Here is a 27,720-nt window from a genome sequence, read left to right as displayed (position 1 = left end):
GACTGCTGACCAAGTGCGAAAACTGCTTCCCATACCTAGGTTTTGTGCTTTACAGTAATAGTTTCGGTTCATTTTAATCCCTTAGTACCTATATTAACTTCACTGACTCTTTAAGTGGCCTTAGGTTTTCTACTACCAAATCAGTCAGTGAAGTGTCGCATGTGTGCTTGTGTGGAGCTACTTTGACTCATAAGCGTTGCTAAGCTTGACACAGTCTACAACCTAACAAACTAACCAGGCACAAATGATGTCATGGTTTAGTTTCAAGTGAGCGAATCAATGTAACGACCCCCCAGCAGCTGGCCGACTCTGTTGGAGGGTCGGCGAGCCATGCAGTAGCGTAGTCAAGCCGAGCCTGTTCGAGTAAGCGTCATACGAAACATCATGGGAAATTGGCAGGGGGTATGGAGAGGAGGGCAGCACTTTCGAATTGCTTTTGCTACTAAATAAAGTTGGAAACATGGCCTAGCGGCTCCATACTACGATTTGTGCAAGTAATCCCACAATGTTTACAAATCAGTGCAGTGTCCCTTGTGGGGTTAGGCATATTCACACTACTTATTTTTCACACCGCAACCATCCACACTCGCCAAACGTACCTTGCAAGCTCCAGCTGCCGAAGGTCCGTTATTTGAAGAGACAAAGGCAGGAGGCAACAGGGTGAAGCATTTATTGCAATGTGCAAATCAAACATACTGCATATAGATTAATGGTAGGCCATAACGAAGCATTAAACAACACTATACGTAGGGACAACTTTCTGTGGCAATGGCAAGAAAGGTACGGGGGGAGGGAGGCTAGCTGCTTTGTGTTGCTGTGCCAAAATAGTTCGTGATAAACTGGTTTTGGTATCAGTTTTGGCGGGACGGAAATGCATTTGCAAGTGTTCATTTCTTCACATGAGCTCCGTGGTTGAGTGCGCTGAACCACGATCACCGAGCCTGTACGCACATTGACGGCTCCTTCCCTATGCTTCATTTGTTTCTGAACGCAAGCCAACGCTTTGAGTGGAGAACTCGAAACGACCTAATAAATTATACCATAGACGATGCTGTCCAACTCATTGCCCAGAAATGATGTGAATTTTGTCAGTGCTGCAGTTTTCGGGGCACGCATTGGTATGTAAACCCTTCTGGAGCTGAAAACGGCAGCACCACGAAAATGTGTTGCAGGCTTACATAGCGCGGGCATGGCATACCGAAATAGTGACATGCACACACTACAGCACGATCTCGAATTACATTTTGATCGCGTTGAGTGCGTTGAAGGGTAGAACTGTCATACTGCTGCACTGTTGTCTTTCCAGTAACCTGAGGCGGTCTTCCAGTTGCCAAATGAATCCTTCAGGGTACCACTGTGAACTTGCGTATGCCAAGAAGCTGGCTAACTGAACGAAAGTCTAAGCACAGATATGTGGGCCAGCAGGTAACTGCCACAGGGGACTTTGTTGTCTGGGCGCGAGGGAGATGTCAGCTCCCTAAAGATGAAATGAAATTTTTGGACCAATCGTTGGGAATTGAGCACGTGCCGCCAGAAAGGTCTCTTCCTCTCCCTTCTATTATATTTTCGTTGCTTTTCTTGTGTATATATGCTGTCACTTCTAATTTATTACAGTTGTCAGTGCGTAGTCTTTATATCATGTGTATGTGTCTATTTTAGTCAGTCTTGTGTCATAACCAGCGCAGTCCAACCAACCAATGAAGTAACTGAACGAATGCGGAAATGATAGAGAGTCCCGGTTGTGTCAGTGTCACTTGGGCGGACACCTTACAGACCGCTTCCTTCGTTTGCTTGGGCGGCTTTTGGTTCTCAAGCTTCAAAATCCCATGTGGCGAATGAAATTTAGAGTTACCGGAGGGAAAAGAAGCTGCCGTCAAAGAGGACACGCGTTCATTTGACGGCCCTTCGTCCGTTTGTCTGCAATGGCAAAAGCTGGTGGCCAAAGCTGCGAGCAGGTTGGCAAGGCCTGTCTAAACGTTTTCCCAAAAGGATTAAAAATGAGCTTTTGTTTTAGATGGACTTAAATGGCAGCTTGTCTGCATTGTGGCTTTAAGCAAATATTTTGATGAGACGGGTCTTTTGATGTCTCTTATGGAGAGTGATTATACAGTACCTTCAAAGCAGATAGAGGGCAACTGAGCAAACTATGCAGCTGCAGTATCATGCTCTGCATGTGGTGTCAGCTTCTCCATGTTGAACATTATGCCTAAAGCTACATTCGTTTCATTCATTTTCACTGTCATGGCCATAGAATGTGTGAGTAAAAAAAACTACTGTGCGTGGCACACAAGCAAAAACTTGGAATCAATCTGTTTTGTTCCTGGCCACTGTGGCACAGCCGGAAATGGAGCAGTGCAACCGTTGGTGGCTGCAAGACTTTCAATAGGCAGGCAGCAAATCCTAAAGTTGGTAAATTACCGAGTTGCTCAAGAATTCTAGTCGTGTGCACTCGTTAAGAGGGGAGCATTCCTTTCAGTCCTTTACATGCTAATTGAATGCAAAATGCTTGAGCCATAAGGAAAATGCCACTTTGCAGGCATACAGGATGATACTTTAGCATCCATGCTGTTCTTATCTGGAGAGCCATGTTTGCTTCTGACTGTTGTTAAAGGGGCAGTGGCGACAAAATACAAAGTTGGGCTCGTTAAAAAAACTGTGTTGTCCCTATAACAGTATCGATTTTATTGCAAACTTCAAGCAAATAATCAGGATGTTATATCAATCAGTGGTGACAACACCACCTTTACAGCCGATTTCACAAGATCTTGTTTGTGCAATTGACGGCTGCCGACCTGAGCCAAGTAGCATGACTGGGATGTTTTAGGAGGGCCTCTAGATTACATAACCTGAATGGTAACGTGCAGGTAATGATTATATTTTTAATGCTGGCCCATTACTCCTGCCGATATGATGTCACTGTAGTGTGAAATTTGAAATTTTTTCAATATTTCTTGTGTTTAAGTTAAAACCTCTTTCGTGGCTGGAGTGGAAGCTGATGGAGTTACCAAAGGCTAGTTTTTTCAAATTGAGCGCAGTTGTATTTTGTCTTCCTGGCCCCTTTCAGTTCCCTGAGGTGTAGCTTTTTGAAATGCACGTTATGTCATCCAGAAGCCCAGCAGTCAAATTTCGAGACCGTGACGGCTTCCACTCCCCTTGGATAGCCCTGCCATAGTGTCGTTGAATCCCACATCGTATCGGCATTGTGCGTGCACATTTGTTTTACGTGCCCCCCGTACACCGGCTGGTGTTGACTGCTTACCTGATCTTTTTGTGCGCCACCTTGTACTGTAAAACACACACTTGGCCTGCTGGGATGCCATTGTCAAGAAAACCCAGCTTGGTTTAAGTGGTGCTTTGCTTTGGCATACAGTGGAAGTCTCAATTGGTGATGTGCAGTTTAAGAAAGCAATTCAGCATTTGACGGCTGGCCTTAGAGCACACGCCTCGCGCCTGGACCACGCATCCTGGCTTTCGGCAGCTGTGCTGTGATTGTCACTAACGCACGATGCCTTTGTGCAATACCATGCCTTTTGATTGCATGTGTGTGGCCTTGCGTACGTGCCGATTCCACTGGCTTTTGCAGATGTGTTCCCTGTGTGCTGATCTATCGTTACCCGGAGCGGTCTCTTAGACGTTTGCTCTTTTTTACCCAGCTGTGTTGAAGCAAAAAACACTTTCCCAGGGATGATTAGTTAAGACATGGGAACATGCTTGCAAAGGCCACTCACTTGGTCTGTCTGGCTGTAGACTGGTCGTTCCGGCGAATGGGATGCTGCGAAGGCATGGCCCGAGGCACCTAACTGACAATCGCAGCGTGGCTGCCGAAGCGAGAAAACTTGCGCGCATGCGAGTAAGCCAGGACAGCAGGCCTCCAGGGTGTGCAGCGGCAGCTTTTGTGTCCCAACTGTACCTTGTGGCAGCAGTTGTGTTGGCGGGCTCACAGTAGCAGCAGTGGTGTGCTGCAAGGCCTCCAAGGCCTGGGGACGTGACGGTGTGCAAAGCATTGCTCAACGCGCTCGTGGTGGTTTCCTGGCTAAGCTGTCGTCAGCCTGTCACCAGGTTTTGTGTTGGACACTCGGCTGCTTCTCTGGGGGTCACGTTCAACACTGGTCATTGGTGAGGAGGTCCCTTGGAAAGTGTTTGTTCCCAACAGGAGCGAGAATACGTACGTGCACGCTGTGAAATGGAAGCAAAACTTTGTTGCAAGGCACGTTCTCAGCATGAGGCCCAACTGTATCTCCATGACTGTCGTTTCTCGAAAAGTTCTTTTATTGCTTCTTCCTCTGGGCTGTATTGACAGACCGGAAAGTGTCCTCCCAGTGCCTGTTGAGAGCCAGATGGGGTTGCCAGCAACGAAGGTGGCATATTTGCTCTACCTTGGTTGTGCGCAGCCTTGTTTGCCGGGGAGGGTTCCCCACCGGCTTCATGGCGGGCGGAGTGGTGTGGGCAGGTGTTTGTGTGCGGCGGCACCTTGCTTGGCGGGTGGCCAAATGAGCGTGCCGGACGGCTGTAAATACCCGCGTGGGCCGGTGACTGGGGGGAGCGCCTATTTCGGGCACCCTTACCGCATTTGCTCTGTCCGGGGCCTAGCGTGCCGCTGCGGTCTCACTTACGCCGGCCCCCGTTTGCAGCCTCGAGGGTCAGCATGCTCTTGCCTGCCCAAAAAGGCCACTGTGTAGCACCTGTGAACGGGTACTTTGGAGCAGCCCTTGTTTTATGCAGTGCATTCATTCAGGTGCCCCCTTTGGGCACCACAGTGGAAAAGTGCACGTGAACAGCTCGAGTCTTCCATCGATATTTAAGCTTAGTGTGGCACGATTCGAGCAGAATGTCTTGCAGCAGACGGCCCTGTTGTCAAATGGCAGAAAGGAGACTGCTAGGTACCGGCTTAGCTGCTGTTCTCCTGCTTTGGGAGCACGGCAGGGGCCCTTGGGGACCTCTGATCAAAGCAGAGATTACTCTGGTTGCAGTTTGCCTGGCTGCTGCCTTTGCACGTAGTCTGCAGGAAATGAGAAGCTAGTATCCTGCGACAGCTGCCTTCTGGGAGCCTCATCTTTAGCGTGGTCTCGGAGGCTGCCCACATGGCTTTTACTTGCATCTTCCATGGCGTGCAGTGTCTGTAGCTAGTTGTGTGTGCAGGGGTGTATTCCAGTTTGATGAGCAGTAACATCGCTGCGAGCTGGCCGAGTTGGAACCGATTCGGGGTTACACTTGCGCAGACCGAATGGGGGCCCAGCAAGAAACGGGGACACGGGAGGAGCGCTCTGACACAACCCACAGGAAGCCCCTTACAGCGCACCCAGCAACCATGTGGAGTACTCCGGACACTGAGGACAGGATGACAGCAGCACCATTTCCTTATCTGCAAAGGGCGATGTTGTTTAGGCCTGTCTTGGAACAAATAAAATCAGCTGCTAGTGTGCCCTTCCTGTGTCCCTGTTTCTTCTTCCTGGGCCCCTGTTCTGCGCAAGCGTAACCATTAAAGGGACACTGAAGTGAATTTGTCGAGCTCCGGTTTTTGCTTGCACTGCGTAGACTGGCTCAAATAAGCACACTTTTCATCGTTTATGCGGGGACTAAGGCAGTATTTATTTTGTAAAGCCCGAAAGAAGAAAGACTACCATGCGGGGCTTTTGACGGCCGCACCAACAGCAGCGACATCAGTAAAAGGTGCTGCGTGACTGGACGGTGTCCAAGATTAGAATGCAATTCAGTTTCGGTTTCGGTTATGTTGGATATCTCGGTAATCGCCATACCGCGCTTCTGTCACGTTGTCGGCTGTAAAATGCCTCAGATAAGCCTACCACGACTGCTTGGAATTGTAGCAATCACTAGCGGTGGCCTACGCAGTGGATAAACGTCCTCCGTGTCACTGCAGACGCCCCATTGCGATGCGCTTGTCCCCTATCCTTGGAGCTTGCCCGGCTCATGCCTGTATCGTAAAAAGCGTGTTCGCACCAGGCCAAGGAGCGGCCGATTCGGGACTGTGCCCACTGCCCGCAAGTAGTCGGTGCTTATGGCAACGGCACGCCAACGAGAACTCGCTAGTGTGTCAGTGAACTCGCTCGTGGAGCAATGAACGTTACAACACAAGAATGATGAATTCAGCATAAAAAACATCAGCCAGAAACAAAGAAATCAACTTAAAAAAAAAAAAAGACACGCACTATGGGGGATTCAAACTTGTGACTTGCAAAAAAAACACCTCTAGTGCTCCAGACCACTTGGCCACAAGCCAACGCTGCCATTGTCGGAAATATAAAGTATATAATGCATAGCCAGTTTACATTTTTATTTAGTTTTAGCATTTCAAGCAGCTTAGATAACTATTTTTTGTATAGCGCTCGCGCAGTAAGCGTCCCCCAAATTCCCACAATATCTTGTGTCTACAGACTGCTTTTCTTAGACTGAAAAGCGTTCACAAATGTGTGGTCGTGCTGCTGACCACTATGATCCAGCCCAAAAAAAATGCTTACCGAACGTTGTTTTTACGCTGTACGATAAAAGTTGCGGTTGATTTTATTTCCTTAGTACCTATATTGAATTCGCTGACTCTTCTCCTGCCTTCAAGTGGCCTTAGATTTTCCTACTAGCGTACCAGTCAGTGAAGCGTCACATGTGCGCTTGTGGAGCACTTATGCAGTGCAGCGCGACTTATTTGACCCAAGCTGATGAAACTGCTTGGCACGTGGTAGGGGTGCATTGGGTTGCTCCTATAGTGCTCTACATCACCGCTGCCTTGCTTGCTTCATCATGGAATTGCTCCAGGGAAATGAGGAAGAGAAACATGTTTGGTTAGCGATTTCTTAGCAATTAAAGGGACCCTAAAATGGTTTGTAAACATGGTGGGATTACTCGCACAAATTGTAGTCTGGAGTCTCTAGGTCATGTTTTGACTCTGGGCATTTTCGCGACTTTATGTAATATAAAAATTATTTGAAAGTTCCGTCCTCTCTGCATCTCTCTGCCAATTTCCTATGATGTTTCGTATGATGCCTACTCGAGCAGGCTTAGCTTGACTGATGACTGCGCTACTGCACGGCTTGCTGACCCTCTGACAGAGTTGGCCAGCCACTGGCGGGTCGTGTCAATTCGTTTGCTCAGTTGAAACTACACCATGACACGGATTTAGGCCTGGAAGAACGGGCCTTTACTTTGTTAGTCTGTAGACTGTGTCAAGCTCAGTAATGCCAGAGTCCTTCAATGCTTTTCTGGTCACGAAACTTCTCCGTAACGCTATGGGAGAGCTTCATATGGGGACCAAAGCTCCCGCGTGGTGGCGCTACGAGTCCGGTGAAGGCGGCTTGGACGGTGGCGGCCGCATTTGCAGTGCGTTGGAGCCCTGTTCTGTGGTTGGAGCGCGAGCTTGCTGGGGTTTGTTGTATGATATAGCTTTCTACACTCATCACGAAGGGCAAACTATGCGAACTACCATGCCTCTGATGGGCTGTGTACCTGGTTGCCGCTCTGGCTATCGGAGTACAACGGAAAAGGCTTCGCTGTTTGCCTCCCAAGCGACCGCGAACAACGCGACAGGTGGAAGCGAGCCATTCCACGACAGGAGACGGACGCTTTCAGCTTCCAGTCGAATGCCATTCGTGTGTGCGAGAAACATTTCGACCCTACGGACATTACTCGAGCCGATGAGTTCAAAATAAGTGGGCAATGTGTGCTTCTGCAGCCCGAGAAGCTCAAGCTCCGCGTCGATGCCATACCCCGGATATTTGAAAACCTGCCGGCGTATTTTATGAAGCCCAAGCTACGGTCGCGCTCACAACGGGAAAATCCGTCTGCAAAATGTCGTCGCGTTTAGGCGCTGAACAACAATGGGACTGTAGCTACTGTGATTTTGGTTATCCAATCAGACATTTTGAATTTGGAAAGCGGAGCATGGCTATCTTTGCCTGCATATATATATATATATATTTTTTTGAACTTGACCGCCGCGCTTGCCCAGGGGCTAAGGCGTTGTGCTGATATGCCCAAGGACGCGGGTTCCCAGCCGCTTTTCTGATGAATGCGAAAAGAGAAAACGCTTCTGTGTTCGAGATTTCGGCGCAAGTTTAAGATACCTGAGTGGTTAAAATTAATATGGAGTGCTACACTATGGCGCGTGCCCCATTGCCAGTTTAGCGTTGACAGGTTAAACCTCATAATCGATCAATCAATGTTTAACTTGCCGTTTGAGAGGAGGGGTGTGACAGGCACTGAGCGGGCGAGTTTTTATCTGTTGACACCCTATGCCTATGAGGACAGCCGAGAAAGTCGTTCAAGGCTGTAGCATTTACTCCTACCCTGGCCCCTCCGCGCGCCCATTATGCTGCTTCCATTTTGTGAGCGTTTATTTTTTTGCTGCTGTCCACGCTCACTTTCTGAATCTCGAATATTTTTTTTACATATTAGCGCGCTAAAATAGCGCAAGCACACCGCTAACCCAACGTGCTGTATGTTTGCACACCTATTTGCTCAGCGCAGCATGTCGCCCAGGGCTGAATACACATTTAATTCTGGCGCTAGTTAACTCAAATCATGCAGGTGGCTGCAAAGGCTAGTCAAAAATTGAAAACGTCAGATGTCCGCCTTCTCAAAGCGAGAACGTAGCGGTGCCTGCCGCAACGAACGAACACTGCAACATATAAGCCTCAGTAACACCCGTGGTCTTGCCTCAAATTCACAGCTGAGCTACGGGACAACTGACTCAAAAACGGGCACACTTCGCTTGCGTTTTTACAGGTGGAAATGAAGAGCAGATGAAAGTAGGCGCGTTGCCGACGGAGAAACAGCCGGCCCTCAAGCGTCGTCGCCCGCCGGCGAAGCCTTCACGTTAACAGGGGCGATCCTAGCGGCAGCTTTTATCCCTGAATGAAACTTCGGTCGGAGTTTCGTGACCGGAAAAGCATTGAAGGACTCTGGTCATGCCGATGAAGTCAGTCGCTCCACACAAGCGCGCTTGCGACGCTTCGCTGACTGGTGGGCTAGTAGAAAATCTAAGGCCATTTAAAGGCGGGAGAATAATCAGCGAAGTTAATATAGGGAGTAAGGAATTAAAATTAACCGGAACTTCTACTGGAAAGCGTAAAACCAAGGTAACCATTACCTTGGTTTTACGCTTTCCAGTAAAAGTTCCGGTTGATCCAGTAAAAGTTTCGGCAAACGTGTCGTGAAGGGGCAAGATTCAGCCTGGTGCTGCATGTTGGTTGCCTGAAATGGCTGCCCCTGCCTTTGTAAACAATAGCACTGCTATTGGTGGCTTGTCGTTTTAGACCCTTACGGTGGCAGCACTGACGCTGCTAAATAGTGATGCATGTGCAACACGAGGAGGAGCATGATGTTCAATTACGCAGTCAAAGCCGTGGTGCTACTGATGTTATTCGTCAGCACTCCCACAATAGCCTTGCAATAGCACTCGATTTTACCCAGCATGTTCGATGTGACGAGAAATTTTTAGTTTGTTCATAGTAAATCTGCTATTGTGTAAAAATGTGGGCTTGTTTTTTTTTTTTTTTAATTTTTGTTGTGGAGGTCGCTGCACAAACTTCAATGCCGACATTCTTCAAGAGACTGATGAAAATGAGGACAAAATATCCATGTTCTGGGTTCTTATAATTTTTTATTATCGTTGAAGGGCATGCTTTTAGCGATTATCTATCATGAATGCAATACGTGTCTTAAAATTGCTTTATCAACACCTCCTCCGAAAGCTGGATTTGCTGCTCCGAAACTCATTTTTGCCTGCTCCAAAAGTTGCTCCAAAGGGGCCTAAGCCGGTAGCATCACTGGTAACGGGCAGCACTTTCTGCGCTGCGTCAACTAGCACAGCGGTCAGCAGCATGACCACACATTGGCAAACACTTTTCCTGCTTAAGGTGTCCAGTCGCTAGGGATAACATATTTGTGGGAATTCGGGTCCGCTTACTGCACAAGCGTTATTCAAGAGATAGCATCTCTGCTGCTAGAAATGCTGTAACCAAGGAAAAAAATATAAATGGGTATAAGATATATACTTCATATTTCCATCCCCGCGGCGCTGGGGCTATGTCTGAGTGGTTTGAAGCACTGGGTGGCAGTGTGTCGTAATTGGTAAGTTGAAATCCCGGTGGAACTTCTTTTTCAGGTGTTGATTTTTTTTGTACTGAATGTGATTTTTTTCTATACTGAATTCACCATTTTGTGCTGCAACCTTCATTGCTCTATGAGGGAGTTTGTAGACTGAGAAAGAAGCGCTGGCGAGTTCTAGTTTGCGTGGTGTTTAAGCAAGCACCAACTGCTTGCGGGGGCACCAGGCACCCTTGGCCTGGTGCGAGTACGCCTCTTACGACGCGGAGGCAAGTTAGGCAAGCTCCAAAGGTGGGGGCGAAGCCCGTCACAGTTGAGCGTCTCCGTTGACGTGAAGGGCATTCAGCTTCTGCATAAGCCTTGGCCAGTGAACGTTACAATTCTGAGTGGTGCTGGCAGGCTTATCTGACCCGTTCTACAGCCGATAACATAGCAGAAGCGCCGTATGCCGATTCCCGAGATATCGAGAATGTCCAACCATAACCGAAACCAAAAGTGGTTTGAATTCCAGTCTTCAAAACCATCCAGTCGCATCGCCACTCGAATGTCGCTGCTGTTAGTTGCAGCCGCTGCAAATGTCGCGTGGTGGTTTTTCTTCTTTCTGGCTTTATAAATTAAATGCTGCTTTACTGACCGGATGATCGATGGAAAAGTGTTTGAGCCAGTCAGAAACAAAAACGGAAGTTTGACAAATCCACTTCAGTGTTCTTTTAAGGCAACCATCTGCGCTGAATTAGCGCTGAAATGGCCATGGGATAGTCAGACTTTCATTTGAAACCAGCTTTCTGGTTGCCTTCAGTGGCCCTTAAAGTATGGTTCTGAAAGTCTACCTTCAAATGGTACGCTGCGCTCATTCAATGGAAGGAGTGCAGCATTTCCTGAACGCGCTCACCTCATGTTTGTTGGGGAAGAAGCGACCGACCGCTACTTGAGCCTGCTGGAAATGAGCACTTTGAACTGTCTGTGCATGCTGAAAAGGGGTGCGGCACAGGGGTGGTGAATGGTGTTTTGTGGCAAGTTTTACTGAGCCGTTGCGAGAAGCTCCCGGGATAAAAGTCGGCGACTGGTTGGCCTGCATGCATGCCAGTGATCCTTGTGTGTGCATTATTAGTCTTGGCTTCATGGCACTGCAGCCAGCAGGAGAGCATTGTGCATCTCCAGCTAGATTTGTGTTGGCAGCCTGTTGTTCGCCTTTTCAGTGCCCGTGTCGGTTGTCACAGGTGTAGTGCATGACTGGCATTCAGGACGGCCGGGTAAAGGCGTTAACGGAGTGTTCCGCAACACACACCTGCCTCAACATTGTCCCCCCTGCTCACAAGCACAGCCACATTTGTGTCTGTGCGGGATTAGGGTGGGGCAAGGAAGTTGCACGCTTAGCATGAATTTCCGAGGCAAAGGAATGTGGCAGCTAGGTGAAGGTCTCCTCCGGTTTTGTGCTTAGCCTACCTGTGTTGCATTGGTCGAGAAAGACCAACGGCACTCAAATTTTTGCCAATGTGAAAATAATGTGAAGTAATAAAAAAATAATGTAAAAACAAAATAATAAGACACCAAATCGGATATAAAATAGTTATAAGCCCTGTTTAATTTGCGTTGGATTTTGTTGGCCTCAGCCATTTGCAACAAGCTGCCCATAATTCGCCATACGTTCCGTGTGGGAAAAGTAGCTAGGTTTTCACATGCCATTTCTGTTTTCCTCATTATATGATGCAACTTCCTCCACACTTTCTGCAATGCATTGGGGGTGATGTTAGGAGCCTCTCCTAAGTATTCTTTCATCCATGGGCCTGCTGATGGATGGCCATGAGCACTGTGAATGACCTTGGGGATAAATTTTACTTCAGTATTTGCTTTATGGAGCACAGAGATTTTCATTAAAACGAGAATGGAGAAACCAACATCCAGATGTCATGAACCGCAAAGCCGGGTGGAGCAGCACATTGTAGCCCGGTATGAGATGGCAGCCTGACAGGATGAAAAGTTGGTTCTGCTTGCCAGCCATGGGAGTGCAGCTTTGTTGGCTGTGCTCCGTCTCGAGTGCTGTTCCAGGGGATAAGAGCCTGTCTCATGTCGTGTTTGCAAGCAGCCCGACCGACCTATGTCTTGGCAGGCTGCTGGGCGGCATAGGCTGGCATTAAGTGGGGGAGTTCCTCCCTGATGTGCACCTTAGTTGAGATGCTTGCAAGGAGCCCACAGCTGAGGAAGCAGCAGCCCATGTCCAAACAGTCGTGAAGGCCACACCCATTGGAATGGCAAAAGAGCAGTCTCAGAAAAGAGGGGTCTCAGTAGCATTATTTCGCATAACCCCATAGTTTGCATCCTTGTCGTCTTGCCCTTGTGAAAGGTGCACCTTCCCTGCTGCTCTGCATAGCCACTGAGCTGGTGGGGTAACTGGAACTTGTTTAATGGTTGAATGCACTACGTCATGTGTGGTTCTTTCCCAATGGCATTGCGTAGCGATGCTTCTGGGTTGGCAGGGTGGGCGTTATGGTTACTTTCCCCAGGGATGGTTCACCAGGTATGGTTAAAGTGAAGATTTCTATGCCTCACTGATGGCAAAACACACTGCAGGAAAGCCAACTTACACAATGAACGCCTCAAGAAAAAACTGCTTCCCGTGGGCGGAGTCAAGCCTGGGTGTTTTGCGTTATGAATCCAACGTCTATCCCTTAGCACCATTCCGACACAGTTGAAGCAGGTGGGATTTTGAAGCGAAGCTTTTTGCCCCACTGATGGTGACCTCGTGGGTGAAGTAAAAGAGCGTTGAAGCATGAAGCTTTCTCAGGCCACGTCCTGAAAGTGCAAATTGTTCCACCCAAAATGCACTGCTAGGGCACATGAAGTGCAGATGCACAGTCCACACTTTGTCCCTGGCCAATACCCCGAGTGGGTATGTGGTGAACACTGCAAGGGCATCATCACATCAGAGTCCAAACTCTGATGACCGCAAACTCGCGAGATTTGACCTTGATTTGACTCCGTTTGTGGCGGAAGAAAGCTTTGCGTTTCAACCATCGTTGTGGTTAGACGAAGGGGCTCTGATTTTTTTTTTTTAAAGCCATTTAGTGCCCACTCAAGTGGCTCTTGTGCAACTTTGAATGCCTGTGCACGGTGGCCAAAGTATTTTGAGGGGGTGGCTAAGCTCGGCTTGTGTGTGTGTGCAGTGTGCGGCGACATCCACGGCCAGTTCTACGACCTGATGAAGCTGTTTGAAGTGGGCGGTCCCCCTGCCACCACCAAGTACCTTTTCCTGGGCGACTATGTAGACCGGGGCTACTTCAGCATCGAGGCAAGTCGGGGCTGCATGCTGTACAGGGCAGGCTCTTGCATGCAGCCACGAGAGGGCACGGGTGCACTTTGAAATGCACATGCCCGGGGTGCTTTGTGGAACGTGTGGTGGGACGGGGATGTGCGTGCAGTGTGTGCTGTACCTGTGGGCGCTCAAGATCTGCTACTCGAGCACGCTGTTCCTGCTACGGGGCAACCACGAGTGCCGGCACCTGACGGAGTACTTCACCTTCAAGACGGAGTGCAAGATCAAGTATTCGGAGCGCGTGTACGACGCCTGCATGGAGGCCTTTGACTGCCTGCCCCTGGCCGCCCTCATGAACCAGCAGTTTCTCTGCGTCCACGGGGGGCTCTCTCCAGAGATCCACAACCTCGACGACATCAAGAAGGTGAGCCGGCTCGGAGTCCCTATGACTGCACTACTTGTGGGGCTCGGTGGGGGACGCAAATAAGTCTGTGTCCTTGCCCGGCTAAAGTTATAACCGCGACAGACCGGTGTAGTCACTGAGAAAGCGGGAGTGCTAGCTGCATGGATCCTACGAGGGGAAGGGGGTGGTGCTTTGCTTTTTCTTGGGCCAGTGTCTGCTGACCCCAATGTTGCGCTCTCTTCCCGTGTGCAGCTGGACAGGTTCAAGGAGCCGCCTGCGTTTGGTCCCATGTGCGACCTGCTATGGTCGGATCCACTTGAAGACTTCGGCAATGAGAAGAATGCGGAGCATTTTAGTCACAATAGCGTCCGCGGATGCTCATATTTCTATAGGTGGGTGCCCTTTCTTTGTTGTTTCGCAGGGGCCTTGCTTTTAGCACTGCATTGTGGTGGGGCAGTGTGGCGCACTTGCATCCCTGTGAGCAAGGATTCTTGTGGTGCTCAGAAACGGGCACTCCCTCCTAGCTGGGGCAGATGTTGAGCAGTTGCAACGCAAGTTGTTGGGGCGGCAATAGCTGTTTGCCTCTCTAACTGGGCTCCACGGTACCTGTCATTGTAATGTCTCAAAGAAAACGGGGAGTGGCAGCACGTGGGCATCAAGAGTAATAACATTACTGATATGTGAAGCTCGTTAATGAAGCCACTCCTTTGAGCCAAACATGGCATTAACAAATAGGGCACCAAGGATGGCTGCACTTCACCAACTGGTCGACAGATGTGCCTTTCTGGGAACGCAAATGCTAGCACTTCTTGGCTCGGCAATCTGAGAATTCCCACCTCGAGCCCTGGCGGCCGCATCTGTGTAGGGGCATCAGTGCCCAGTCCACTTGGCCCTGTGCCCCGAGTGCAGCTCCAGGTCTCCGGTGTGGAAAGGATGTGCCTCACTGTGTGCCCCCTTCCCCTTCCCTTTTCCCCCTTGCGCAGCTATGCAGCATGTTGCGAGTTTCTCCAGCAGAACAACCTCCTCTCCATCATTCGGGCTCATGAGGCTCAGGATGCTGGGTGAGTCTTCCTGTTGCACGGCTGTGTGTGTGCCCAGTCCGGTGTGAGGGGCCACGGAAGGGTGCACCGGTGCTTTACGTTTGTAAAGCACAGGCGATATTTGACGATGCCCATAGTTCGTTTAGCGAGGTTCAATAACTGGGCCATAGTTAAACGTTGGTCACTGGCCAGAGGATGGGTCACTGACAAATACGTTTCCGCTTTCCTGCAGAAGCCTTGTTCACTGAGGCTTTTTATGGATGCCAAAATGTATTTTTTATCTTTTTCATGTACCTTTGGTCAGTGATCCCGTGTTTCTTTAACTATGAATCTTCGACCAACCAGGCGAGACAGTATCATCAAACCTTGGATTTCTTCAGTAACTGGGTCTCCAGTCTCGGGCAAGGTTTTAAATTTAAGCCTGTCTTCTCAGCGGCAAATAGCATGCCTAATAAATTCAGTACACATTTTCCGTGCCATGAACGGAAAGAAAAATTGATGTCTGTCAAGAGCCTCAAGAGGGGAGTGTAACGTCACTTTCATGCCTCATTATAGTGTGAAGGAATCCGAGAAATGCAAGTTCAGGCGGGTAGCAAGTTTCCCATTCCTCTCCCTCCAGTGACGTTCCCCGAAACTGCGCAACCCTGGCTTCCGCCCATGTTTGAAGAGCGTGTCCATAGCTGCTTGCTTGCATTCTCCCTGGCAGGTGGTGCCTATGTTGGAATTGCCCCTCTTCCGTGTTTAGGCATGTTGGGACACAGCAGTAACTTCAAGGAGTAACTGCTGTTACGCAGGCAAACGTGTGTGAATAACTGCTGCGCTGTTGTACAACCGTACCGCCAGAAGTAGCGGCGATGAGCGTCAGTGCCTACTATTTGCGAGAAGAGCATAGATGCCTCCGAGGGGGTGAGCAGTGAGAGGTCCCTGCGTTGCTTGGGGTATTGCTGCGGCGTGCGAGGCAGTGTCTGGGCGAGGAGGAGAGCGTCTGTCAAGCAGCACGGCTGCAGCTGTGCGCTTCACACGGCACTTTAGTAGCAGACGCATGCATGCTCGTTGTGACAGGCTGCAAAGTGGATGTGTCACATGCGAGGCAGGTATCGTTTGTGCAGGCAACCTCTGTAAGACGTCTTGTCGAGGGAGTTGTCTTTTTTTGGGAGTAACTACAATGTTCCTAAAGGGGGCGCGCTGCTCCACAATCGCAGTGCCACCGTCATCGGCTGTGCAGTCGTCCCGTGGCAGGCATGGTGCTCGCTCCTCAGCCACCTGCTAGGCCGGCGTTCCCCATTGCAAACGTCATCCAGCAAACTTAATTGTGCCATATTGACAGCTCTGGATGTTTTATTGGGACAAATGGGGAAAAGGGAATTAAATTTGTTAAGAGCAAGTGCGTTTTTGTCACGTCTAAACAATGCCACAATCGAGCAAATATAAACAGCGTGAACAAGCAGTGTTGCGCCATTGCAGTTCAGGTTATTGACTGTTTTTGTTTAATTTGAGCACTGTATACTTGTGCACGTGAGTGCGATTGCTTGAAGCAAGAGCCTGTCGGTCAAAACTGGGCAGAGGGGAAGTGTTAACACATGCTGGTTTGTCCATCTGTCCTCTGCACTTTTTAACCAACCAAGCTTACTTTAGAGAATTGAACATGCTCATGTTTTGGTGAAACTGGCTTAGCAAATCGATTGTTGAGATGAACAACATTCTCAGTGAGAAAGGGGTCTACTATGTACGGAGGTAACCTTGAAAGAGGTGGCTACTGTGTTTTGTGCGCTACTGTGTTCGCCACGCGCACAGTGAACTAAAAATGAGATCAGCGCTTTTTTTACTGCCACTCCTGTATTTGTCTAGGTGCGTGTACAAGAGTTATGTTTGCTGCTCTGCTGAGTGCATTGCACATAAGCAAACAAAATGCGATCAGCAGCCGTCAAAACTGCTGACAAGTGCTTGCTTGGAATGGGCTGTTGATATTACTAATTGACGAGCACTTCTCGTTCAATTAGCACGTCTGGTAGCTGCTGCGAATGATGAAAAAATGTGGCAGGTCGAAAGAATCTCCACCTTGCTGGTCCGGCGCAGTTATAGTTAGAAAGCGCAAACAAGAAAACAGGTGACGTAGCAGTCTGCAGTGGTCAACAAAATATGCACTCAACTAATAGGTAAAGTGGACGTCTGGGCCTGTTGGTTCAGGATGTTCAAGAAAAAAAGCTAGTGAAAACAAAGCACGTGCGGCACATGTGTGACTGCAAGTGCACTCCTGATTTGGAAAGTGGCCATTGTGAGGCAAGGTTCATCGAAGACAAACAAGAACTGATTGACCTTTTTGGTCAAGAATGGAGAAAAATGCATCAGTGAGATAGCTGATAAAGGGATAATGTTTCTTAATGCAGCTTTAAGACGGCAAGTGAGTGTGCAAAAGGGGGTTATTTGGCGCTCTTGGATTTTCGAAGGGTAGAGGGGGGGGGGACCCATCTGCGTCAGTGTTGTTTTGGGCGAAAAAGTATTTCTGGGTGTTCTTTCAATAAAATTTTGTAAGGCCAGTGATGGTCCTTGTGTCTTGGTCTCTCCTCTTACGTAGCGCGTTTTCACTGTTTTTTTTTCCTGAACTCGTAGGTCTTGCCCTCATTGTAAAGTGGTTAGCTGTAGGCAGTGATACACGGCCATGATGGCTCGCAAAAACCCCAAGACAGCATTGGTCTCCATGGTCATCAACAAAATTCTCTCCCTTGGAGTGGCTCACAAGATTCCAAGACACGAAAAGTATGACCTCATAAACTTAAAATGCGGGACTGCCATTTGGGGGCATCAGGGTCGTTGTGGCGACCTAGCTCGCTCTCGAGACTAATGCCCCTGTCAAACGTGCGCGCCTATTTAAGTGCACTTAAGCAGAGTGCACTCGGGCTCCCTGAATGACACTTCGGCTGCGCGCTGCTTAACAAAATAAAGTGCCCTTGGCCATGATGTCAAGGACAATAGATGGTGTAAATATTTCACAAAAGTACTTGAAATTCAACCTCTTTGTCGCGTGAGAAGCAAAGCAACCACTTTATTGTGTTTTACATTGTTCAACACTGCAAGTGGCATCTCTCGCAAGTCCACAAAAAAAGTCGTTGGGACTGCAACTGAAGACCGGCAGTGATAATTTCTCTGTTGTACGCTGCACAGCAAATCGCAGCAGCATTACTGTCGAGGGAAAATTATCAGAGAGCGTGGGTTGTAACCGTAAAGACTGAAACGGGAACGCGACCGCAAAAACTACCTACGGAATGCCGCAAGTAACAACGGCCATGGAACGACACCTCACCAGGTGGCTCTGGCACGTCGTTGGGCGAGGGATTTTCTTCTATTAGATGCAAAGCATCTCATGCTCGGGGCTGTGTCCCTTCCTCCCTCGTTGTCGTTGTCTGCCGTCCGCACTCTACTGCGCATGCGCGTCTCTTCAGCCCCGTCAGCGTTTGGGCTGACATCAGCGCAGTCCACTATCAAAAGAAATACAGTGGAATCTCGGTGATACGAATTCGGTTGATACGAATTTCGTTGTGATACGAATTTTCAAAATTCCCCGGCCAAGATGCATTGTACGCAATGTAAAAAAATTCGGATGATCCGTTCGCATTTATCACCCGGTGCGGGTGATACGAACACGCGAGCCGCGAGCAGATGACTGCGGCGTGGACGGGAGGCGGGAGTGTTTGTGCGGCCGTGTGGCCTTGGTCGCACGCAGGCACAAAATCATTAAGCGTGAACTGCATGGAGCGTTTTCTGTTGACGAAAACGCGCCGCGCAAGCCACAGGCGCGCTGACGCCACCGCGAATACCACCCGCATGCGGCGCGCGGCGCGGTAAGCCGCGGCAACATGGCGGCGTCAACGGCCGCGAAGTAGGGCGGGTGGCTCGACCGACCGCTTCTGACCGCTCTTTAAAGAACAAAAGAAGTTGCTTATGAAGTAAGGGAGCTGATGAGTCCGAAAACGACACTGTAAAGCATCGTCCGCGCGGCTAGGGAAAGCGCCTATCAAATATCCGCCACCGTGGTAAGCCTAAACATCTCCGGCGGAGCCAGCGGGCTGTCCGGAGCGCTTTCAAACTGCCGCCATGAAGAGCGTGCCTCCCCGTTGGCGCAAGTCGGCAGGCTCCTCCCACTGCCGCGCGCGTCGCGCGTCATTTTACGAGCGAGGTAAAATCTGACATGGGGGCGAAATCGTCAGCGCGGGCGTCAAAAGAACGCGCGCGCAAACGCCGACGCGCCCGAATGGCATGCGGTTCAGGCTTGAGTTCGTGTGCGCGCGTCGCGTCGGCGGTGAGCGCGCGTTCTTTTGACGCCCGCGCTGACGATTCAGCCCGGCACCCAGGCGCCAGCCTCTGCCTCGGTTACCGCTAACTGCATTGGGAGGAGCCTCACGACTTGCGCCAATAGGGAGACGCGCGCCTCATTGTGATTGCGGCAATTTCGGAGCGCTAGCAGCAGCTGGCTGGGCCACCTCCGCGGTGGATATTTGGCGTAGATGACATTTTATAGTGCTTCTCCCATACTGTCAGCTCCTTTCCCGCATGAGCAATTTAATTTACACATTGAGCTCCGTTTTAACAAAAGGTTAGAAGCGGTTGCTGAAGCTACCTGCACCTCTTCGCGGCAAAAGCCGACGCCATATTGCCGCCGCCTGTCGCATGCGCAGCACATTTCCATTTTTTCTCGTTTTCTGATACGAATTTTCGGGTGATACGAATATTTTTGCCGCCCCTTGAGATTCGTATGACCGAGATTCCACTGTAGTTAGGTAGTGCCCGGTTTCGATCCCACGGCTCTCTGGCCGCAGTGGGAGGTACTTGGCACTCTTCCCACTGCGCTACAAACCGAGACGGTAGCATGTGCTACGAACGCGCCTTATGTCTTTCTTTCATTCAAACTACGTCAAGAAGCTACTGATACAACGAAGGCACGCGAAGCTTAACGTCAACGGAAACGACGAACTGAAAACTAATGGGAACTTCAGTCGACCCCATGGCTGCTTCGCATACCGTATTTTCCAGTGTATAAGTCGCATTTTTTTTTTTTTCTGAAATTTTTGTTGGTGCGTCTTATCCATCGGTGCGACTTATGTATGGAATAAATCCGACTAGCGGCGGCCGCGCGTGTCCAGCTCTATAGTCTAATGTTGAATTCCAATGGCAGATCCGGAGCACTTTCGGAGCAACTTTTCTGCTCTGTCTGGAGCAGACGCCTTCTAATGGCAGAGCGAGAACAACCAAATCCTGTTCCAATGGCAGATCGGGAGCGCCGTCGCAGCCGAGATTGGTCCGTGGAGCAAGAAAAGTTGCTCCGCCGAAATCGGCGGAGTCGGCCGGAGCTCACTATACTCGGGGACAACTTTCTGTGGCAATGGAGACAAAGCTACGGGGGGGGGGGGGAACTGCTTTGTGTTACTGCACCAAAGTAGTTCTCAATAAACTGGTTTCGGTTTTGGTTTCGGCGTGACGCATACGCATTTGCTACAGTTCGTTTCTTCGCATGAGCTCTTTGGTTGAGTGCGCTGAACCGCAATCACCAATCATGTAGGCATATTGGCGTATCCTTGTCTACGTTTCATTTGATTCTAAGCAAAAGCCAACGCATTCACTGGAGAACTCGGAACTCTGAGCCGCCCAGAAACGCCGTTAATTTTGTCAGCGCTGCAGTTTTGAGGGCAGGCACTGATATTTAAACTCTTCTTTAGCCGAAAACTGGGCAGCACAACGCGCACGTGTAGCGTGCTTACATAGCGCAGGCTCGCTATACCGTTAGGGCAGCACACGGCACTACGGCGCGAAGTGGAATCCCATTTGGATCGCGCTGAGTTAGGCAGGCCCCAAGAAGTTTCGGTGACCCGCAACTCGGAAAGCGTATAGGGGAAGCTCGCGCTGCAGACCCATGAACCTTGCGCTCAATCGCCACGCCTTCCTATTCCAATATCTTTGATGAACAGCGGGCTTTCGGGCGTGTCTCGCTATACTACGTGGCGCAGGTTTCATACCTTAGGATAGCAGTCGTACTTCACTGGCTGAGTTGCCTATTTACAGCGTAAAGGTGTGTCAGCACTTGGACGGATGGAAAACGTAACGCTGTCTAAACACCTGCACAGTTAGCGCTGGTCGTAAAGTTTAAAAACAATTGGTCACTGAACATTTTGCCAGTAATGTGGTCACTGACATCGTAAAGTACATTGCATCAGCTAACTTTGCCAAACGCCAATATATCGAGCCGTTCTCAGATTGGTGGTTAAGCCACCCCTTTATATTTTTTAATGTGTGGTCACTCGCATACTTCTTGGGTCACTTGCCGAAAAAATCACCGTATCCAGAACATCGCAACTGGGCCTGTCAGCAGAATTTCAATTGGCTTCCAAACCAGGCAACAGAATTCGCGTTGGCTGAGTGTAGCTGCTAACTCTTCATCAACATTCCAATTGGCTGCAACAGCCTCCTTTCTTTGTCACTTACATCAATGTTGTGGGAGCATGGCTGGCTCTACATTAAAAAATAGCTGACTGGTATTCATGGCTGTAAATTTGATGTTGGCCTCACCGTGCTCTTACTTGTTCCCAAGCCCAACACGTGTGTTCACCAGTGATGGTCCTGCCCGTCCAATTCACCAATTTTCATTTGGCGGCGACGTGACACCCCGCCATCGCTAAAGTGCTTCAAAATTTCGCAAAAATGTACGATTTTGTGGCTGTGGCCAGGATTTGCCCACACAATTCCAGAACCAGCAGAAACACTCCGACACTCAGGGCTGCCGCCGCCAATTGCAAACCGTTTGACATCGGTACACCGTGAGCATTAATCAGCAGGAATAATATGTGCTACGTGAAAAATTGAAGCAGAAGAAAGAATGTGTTTTGTTTCATTTATTTATTTCCTGCATAATCAGCTGGACAAAATCTGGAAGCCACTCCAAGTAGTCACACAACCACAAACATGCACACGAACGCCAGTCACAGGAGTAAACCTTTAAAACCATGGCCCCATCTTTCAAGCCCACTTGAGCACTCAAATGCACGCAGCCACGTATTTCGAAACAAACATTTCTGGCTCTGTTAGCAGTTATTCGCAGTCACTGAGTACGGTGTGCAGTAATTTCTTCATGATAAATGTGAAAACAACATAGATTGTACCAGACATTGCACCACAAACATGACAAAGTGACACTGCCCATCCCCATGGCAGTGAACATTTCTGTAAATTCTGTTTCATGAGAGCGTGCCGTTACCTTTCGGGTGTTCGACCTCATATCCCAGGGCCTCGGGAAGGTAGTATTTTTACAAAAGCTAAGGCTGGTAGCAAGGAAACCCACAGCGTTTCGACGTTTGGAAGTGAGGCATTGACGATTCGTATTACTCCTCGCCATTTAACCCTGTAAATACGCATTTAAAAGAAATTATTTGAGCCGGACATGGTCTTTTACTTCAGCAATCTACCCTCTGTAGTCGAAAAGACCAACAAAACATGAGCAAGTGAGTACAAATGATTACCTCATTTACAATGTGCAACTGATGGTAGTATATTTTTTTCAGATGACTGAAATAATTACAAATGATAGACAACTCAACAATGCATTTCTGGATATCACTACCATCTCGCAGTTCTTGTAAAATAATTCTTCCAGTCTTGTCATGTCATGCACAGGTAACTGCTGTTTGCAGAGGCTGTTTACAACCTCTTGGGTTGTAATCAAATTTTCCCATTGCATTTCTTCTGGGTGAAACAGGATATGTGACGTGCCACTCCTCACTGCTTGCTACCAGCGTTCGTCGTCAGGTTTCATTTTATGCATGACAAAGGTACAGCAAGTGCGTCTTAGCTGCCACCCACAACCGACAACCTGAAGCCTAATTCGCACACTGACAACAAGCAACAACCACTCCAAATGATGCCTGGTGCTGCACAAATCCACCACTGTATGAGCAGCTACCTCCTAAGTTGCGGGGCATCAGAAAAGTAAACAAGGTGTCCTGTAAGTTGTTGCACACAAGCTGCACCACATAAACCAACAGAGCGTACTTCCAAGCTTCTGGCCAACAGAAAGGAAAACAAAGTACCTCGTCACATGCCACACAAGGCCAGCACCACATAACCTACAAAGCGTACTTCCAAGCTACTGGGCATCGGAAAGTTAAACAGGGGGCTCTGTAAGTTGCCACAAAAAAGCAGCACCAACCGAGCGTACTTCCAAGCTTCCGGTCACCACAACCGTAAACAAAGCACCTTGTCACTCGCCACAGACGACCAGCACCACATAAGTCAGTGCACACCGGTTTCATCACAGTTCCTCTACGCCGCTCATTTCGCTGTCACTGCAGTCACTAGAGCTGCTGGAGTCGGAACCTAGCGGAATCACGACGTTGTCGATTCTGGTTTCGATTGCACCATCCCTCTCCCAGGCCTCTTTCTCAAGACGCTCACATGAGCGCAGTCCCGGACCCAGTTTTCGCGAGTCACGAGGGCGATGGCTTCGTTGAGTAGTTGTTCAACGTCAGCGAGAGTGAATGAAGTGTTGTTGGGAGCAATATACCCCTTAACCTGGCTCCACACCATTTCAATAGGGTTGAATTCACAGTGGTAAGGAGGAAGCCGAACAATGTCATGACCAGCAACTCTGGCCAGGGCTTCAATCCGGTATCCAAAAAACTTGTGTTTGTTCTCATTAACCAGCCGAAGGAGCTCGGGTTTCAACTGGTCATCACGCCACGGGATGGTTTTTGCAGTTAACCAAGACTGAATGTCGGCCTTGCGCCACGACGTCGAGGGCAGCTTTTCGGTCCGAACACTGTGGTACGGAGCATTGGCCATGACAATAACACTGTGTGGCTCAATGTTGGGTAGAAGTTGTTCTGCGAACCACTTCTCAAAGCGTGGGCCATCCATTTCACTGTGGTAGTCAGTGGAAGCACTCTTTGACGCACGGAAAATGAGACATGCCCCGTCCACAAAGCCCTTCTCACTTCCAGCATGAAGGACGATGAGCCGACCACCTTTGCCACTTGGTGCACGAAGCCCAGTAGTTAGACCCTTGCGAAAGGCATCTTCACGGGATGACACAGTGGTGTCCTCCCACACCGTGCCCTTGGTGTGCCCAGCATTGACCCAAGTCTCGTCGAGGTAGTATATAGTCCTGCGAAAATGAAGGGAATACGTGTCAGTTTTTCTTTGGGGAGAAGGGTTAGTAAAGACAGAGAAGGCACTTATTGCTTGCACCCAACATCATTCTACTACGCAGGCAGGTATGTTTAGTTTTTGGTGGCACCGCAAAACACCAAAATAAAAAATGTTCGCAGAACGTACACCGCCCACATGGCTAACGAAATCCACTCACTGAGTGCTATCCATACATTATTATAACATGTCGATGCATACTTGTCCCTTCACTTGCTGAACCAGAATAGCATGCAAAATACGAACAAGAGGCAGGGATATAGAAAAACGCCATGAAAAATGTAAAGTGAACGCCAGTATGCATGTGGAGCGGTGTTAAGTACCTCTCAGCAATAAAATATTTGGCTGTACGAGAACTTCCATCGTTATTTTTTCTTGTTACATTTCAACTGTCAAATAATGTTACATACGAAATTTTAATTTTAATCGCAGGAATTGACGTTTATCTATTCGTCCGCCAAATCGAAAACACGTACCGTTTCTGCTTTCGCATTTTTTGAAGAGTCCGCAGATATTTCCGCCGCCACACAATGATGTCATCCCTTTCCAGAAGCGCAGAGTTACGTTTTCGCTTCCGAAAAGCAAATCCAATGTCATTCAGGAGCCGACGCATCGTTCTGACACTCAGCTTCGGCAGCCCCATGTCGGGGTCGCTGGTCACTTCTGCAGTTGGCGCCTCGTTGCGAATGAAGTACTGATGCACTTTCTGTCGGAGAGCAGCAAGGGTGAAGCTGTCGTACCGCTGTACTCTTGTCTGTCCTGTAACTGCAGGCGGTTTCCCAGTCGACAAACGAAGCCTTTTGCGCTTTGGGGACTTCAGGGTGCCACGCAAAACCTCATTCTTGAGCCGTGCGACCGTACGCTCGCTTACGCCGGTAAGCTGGCTAACCGAACGAAATGCGGAAACGACGGAGAGTCCTGGTTGCTTCAGTCTCACTTGGGCGTACACGTTGCAGACAACTTGCTTGGTCTGGTTTGACAGCTTTTGGTTGTGAAGCTTTTTGAAAATCCTTTGAGGCGAATTAACTGGCGGGCTATCGGACGGAAAAGTACCTGCTGTCGATGAAGACACCATTTTTTTTTTTGAAGAGAACCGTCGTGCCACCAGGGGTAATTTCCGCAACCAACAAAACCGATAATTTAAAAAAAGTAACGCTTACTGGCGATTATATTCTGGCGATTTATTCGCATTGTCAAAGCAAGGCTAGAAAAAAAGAAATATATATTTTTGTATTGCATAGGTTATGCGCATTGAATAATGTTTGTAGAACTACTACCAACTGCGCAGCGAAATGTCGTGGTTCGGCCGGCCACGTCGCCCCCCCTCCCGTAGCTTTCTCTCCATTGCCACAGAAAGTTGTCCCCCGAGTATAGTGCGCTTACTTTTGCCGCGTGATGTTGCCAATGTCGCCGCCGTCTGCGCTTCCGATCAGTGCACGCCTCCTCCAGCCGCGCAGCGCGAGATAAACGCGCCCGTGGGAACCAGACGATTTTGGGAAGGCGCAACGCAAAGCATGCTTGGGATTTCCTGTTCCCATCACGGTTCGGCACTTTGCTCCGGCTGGAGTGGCTGCGTTCCAAAGGCAGCTTCGGAGTACCTGCTCTTCGCGTAGTCGGCGTGCTCCGCGGTGGAGCACGGTGACTGCTCCGGATCCGCCATTGGAATTCAACATAAATTAATCCGAAGCCCACCGCTACGTCGTTTCTCATAGCCCATATGTCGCTTTGGGACATTAAACCAAAGAATTTACAACTTTTTCTAGTCAAAAACAATCATAATGGCTTCCGACAACCGTGCACCACTTTTGGCAATGCGCACTATATAACTACAGTTAAGAATAAATTCAAAGTAACATCAAACTGGGTTGCAAAAACAAAATGCAGCTTATAAATTATTACAGAGAGTTACTCTGAAGGAGGTAAACGTGCTGCTAATTTTTTAAACTAACAGCTTGCTGATAAGTTTAGATTTTCGGGCCGCTTCCATTCGCGTCACTTCCGTCCGCCATGATATCTTTATTGCACTGATTTATGACAGCACGCAAGAGAGACACGACGTTTGGAGTACCACAGCATGCAATAAACACACGACGTTTGGAGAGGTGGCCAAATGGGCCTCTGACTCTTGGGACTCCATTTCTACAAAAACAGCTGTAGCCGGGTTGATAAAGGCCGGAGTAATAAGGTCCGCGAAAGGTGACGATGTTGGCAAAGAAGAAATCAGCGAGTCTGAGGACGACAGCGATGTGCCGGCGGAACTCCCACATGAAGTTGCTGAAGTATTTGTTAGCGAATCAGAGGAAGACTTCGATGGTTTTGCCTAAACGCCGTCTGTAAGTGCATGCCATCTGTGTGTACTATCAGTGAACCATTTTTGAGAAGTTAGTTCTGTCTAGACTTTGGATGGTACATGCACGTGTCTAGCCCTCCTTACCGGGCTATGCATTCATAGGCGGCGGCCGCCGCAACCGTGTACTTTCGCCGCACTTTCTAACGATCTGATTCACTACGAGTTTACCTAATTAACAAGTGGGTCTTGTATACCAGTGCGTCTTATACACCCGTGTGACTTATATACGTTTTGTTTCGGAAAAACGGTCATTGTGAGGGGGGTGAGATTTATACAAAGGGGCGACTTATAGACCGGAAAATACGGTACTACTCAGGGTTCCCCCATGGGAAGATGGTGTAATTTTTTTCGTCGCTGCTTCTCTTTTCGTAAAAATGAATCAACAGTATATCCATAATTAACTTTTAATGTAATTTATCATTTTATGTTATTTTTCCTGATTTTAAGACCCCGGTGGCCGAGACAACTCACTCGGTGAGTCGGCACGGGTAAAGTGTGTTTCGGGAACACACTCGGTGGCAAGTGTCATTCGCATTTGCTGTTTAGCTGCACCTGAATGGCATTTTAGCCCGGTGCACTCAGTGGAAGTGCACTTAAATAGGCACGTTTGACAGGGGCATAAGCTGCACCGCTGAACTGAACCGCTCACTGTCGTAGTGGCAGAGAACAGCCAGGAATGCACACGTCACTCCAGTGGCCAGAGTTTATTGGTGCTCCGATAATGTGCATTAACCTTTGGTGTTTGAAATGGGCATTCGAGATGGTTCCCTGCCACCAAAGTTTAATGAGCTGTAAAATTAGTTCCAAGCGTGCATCGAAAACCGCTTGTCTTATTTCATTCACCAGGGTTCATATTATTGGAAAATATGAAGATTAGTTTTGTGGCCAACACTGTTTTGTCTATTGTTCCTCCAAGAATGACTAATTCTCTCCAATTATCTCTGGCACCAAAAATAATGCCATATTTGAAATCAGCGGGGAAAAAGCAGCAAGGCTGACAAGTTTCCCAGAGTTTACTTAACCATTAAAGGAAGTTGTTTTAACAGCCATGACCACCCTTAAGGTTCCACTAGTATGGGCAGTTACTCGAGACACACAAACTGTTTGCACAGTTCTCAACAATGTGTGCCCCGAGTCACTTGTGCTGCTGTGGCGTTGAGGAGTGCTGCGGCGCTCCTAGAGGTCTGGGAAAGTGGAAGCTGGGTGGCTAGTTGTAGTTGTGGGCCGCTGGAGAGGGTGGCACGCGTCCGTCCCTATTGAGGCAGCCAAGGCATAGGTTGGCCAAGTGTGTCCTCCCAGCAGGGCCCAGGCGTGCATCACCCCTGGACCTGGCCGTCTCCTCCTCCCCAGCTCCCTCCGCTTGTGGCTAACTGGCTGTTCGGGACGGGACGAGCGCTCGTCCCGTTTCCCTCTCGTCTCTCGCGCAGCCATC

The 27,720-nt window shown here is 49.1% G+C and overlaps 1 protein-coding gene across 5 annotated transcripts in view; it reads left to right on the top strand.

Annotated features, from left to right (window-relative positions):
- LOC144180060 (serine/threonine-protein phosphatase 2B catalytic subunit 2-like) overlaps positions 1-27,720 on the top strand; it is an 84,211-nt gene that overhangs the window by 14,650 nt on the left and 41,841 nt on the right. For all 5 annotated transcript variants that reach the window (XM_077708481.1, XM_077708477.1, XM_077708471.1 and 2 more), the window contains exons 3-6: positions 13,221-13,345; positions 13,476-13,733; positions 13,965-14,104; positions 14,696-14,773. In XM_077708481.1, coding sequence (XP_077564607.1) covers positions 13,221-13,345; positions 13,476-13,733; positions 13,965-14,104; positions 14,696-14,773 — 601 coding nt within the window. The remainder of the gene's footprint in view (positions 1-13,220; positions 13,346-13,475; positions 13,734-13,964; positions 14,105-14,695; positions 14,774-27,720) is intronic.

This window comes from Haemaphysalis longicornis, unplaced genomic scaffold, assembly GCF_048455015.1.
Source record: "Haemaphysalis longicornis isolate Haplotype H1 unplaced genomic scaffold, Haemaphysalis longicornis Haplotype H1 scaffold_1, whole genome shotgun sequence".
Taxonomy (NCBI): Eukaryota; Metazoa; Arthropoda; class Arachnida; order Ixodida; family Ixodidae; genus Haemaphysalis; species Haemaphysalis longicornis.
Note: the sequence above shows the minus strand (reverse complement) of the source record. Positions and strands in the feature narration are given on the sequence as shown.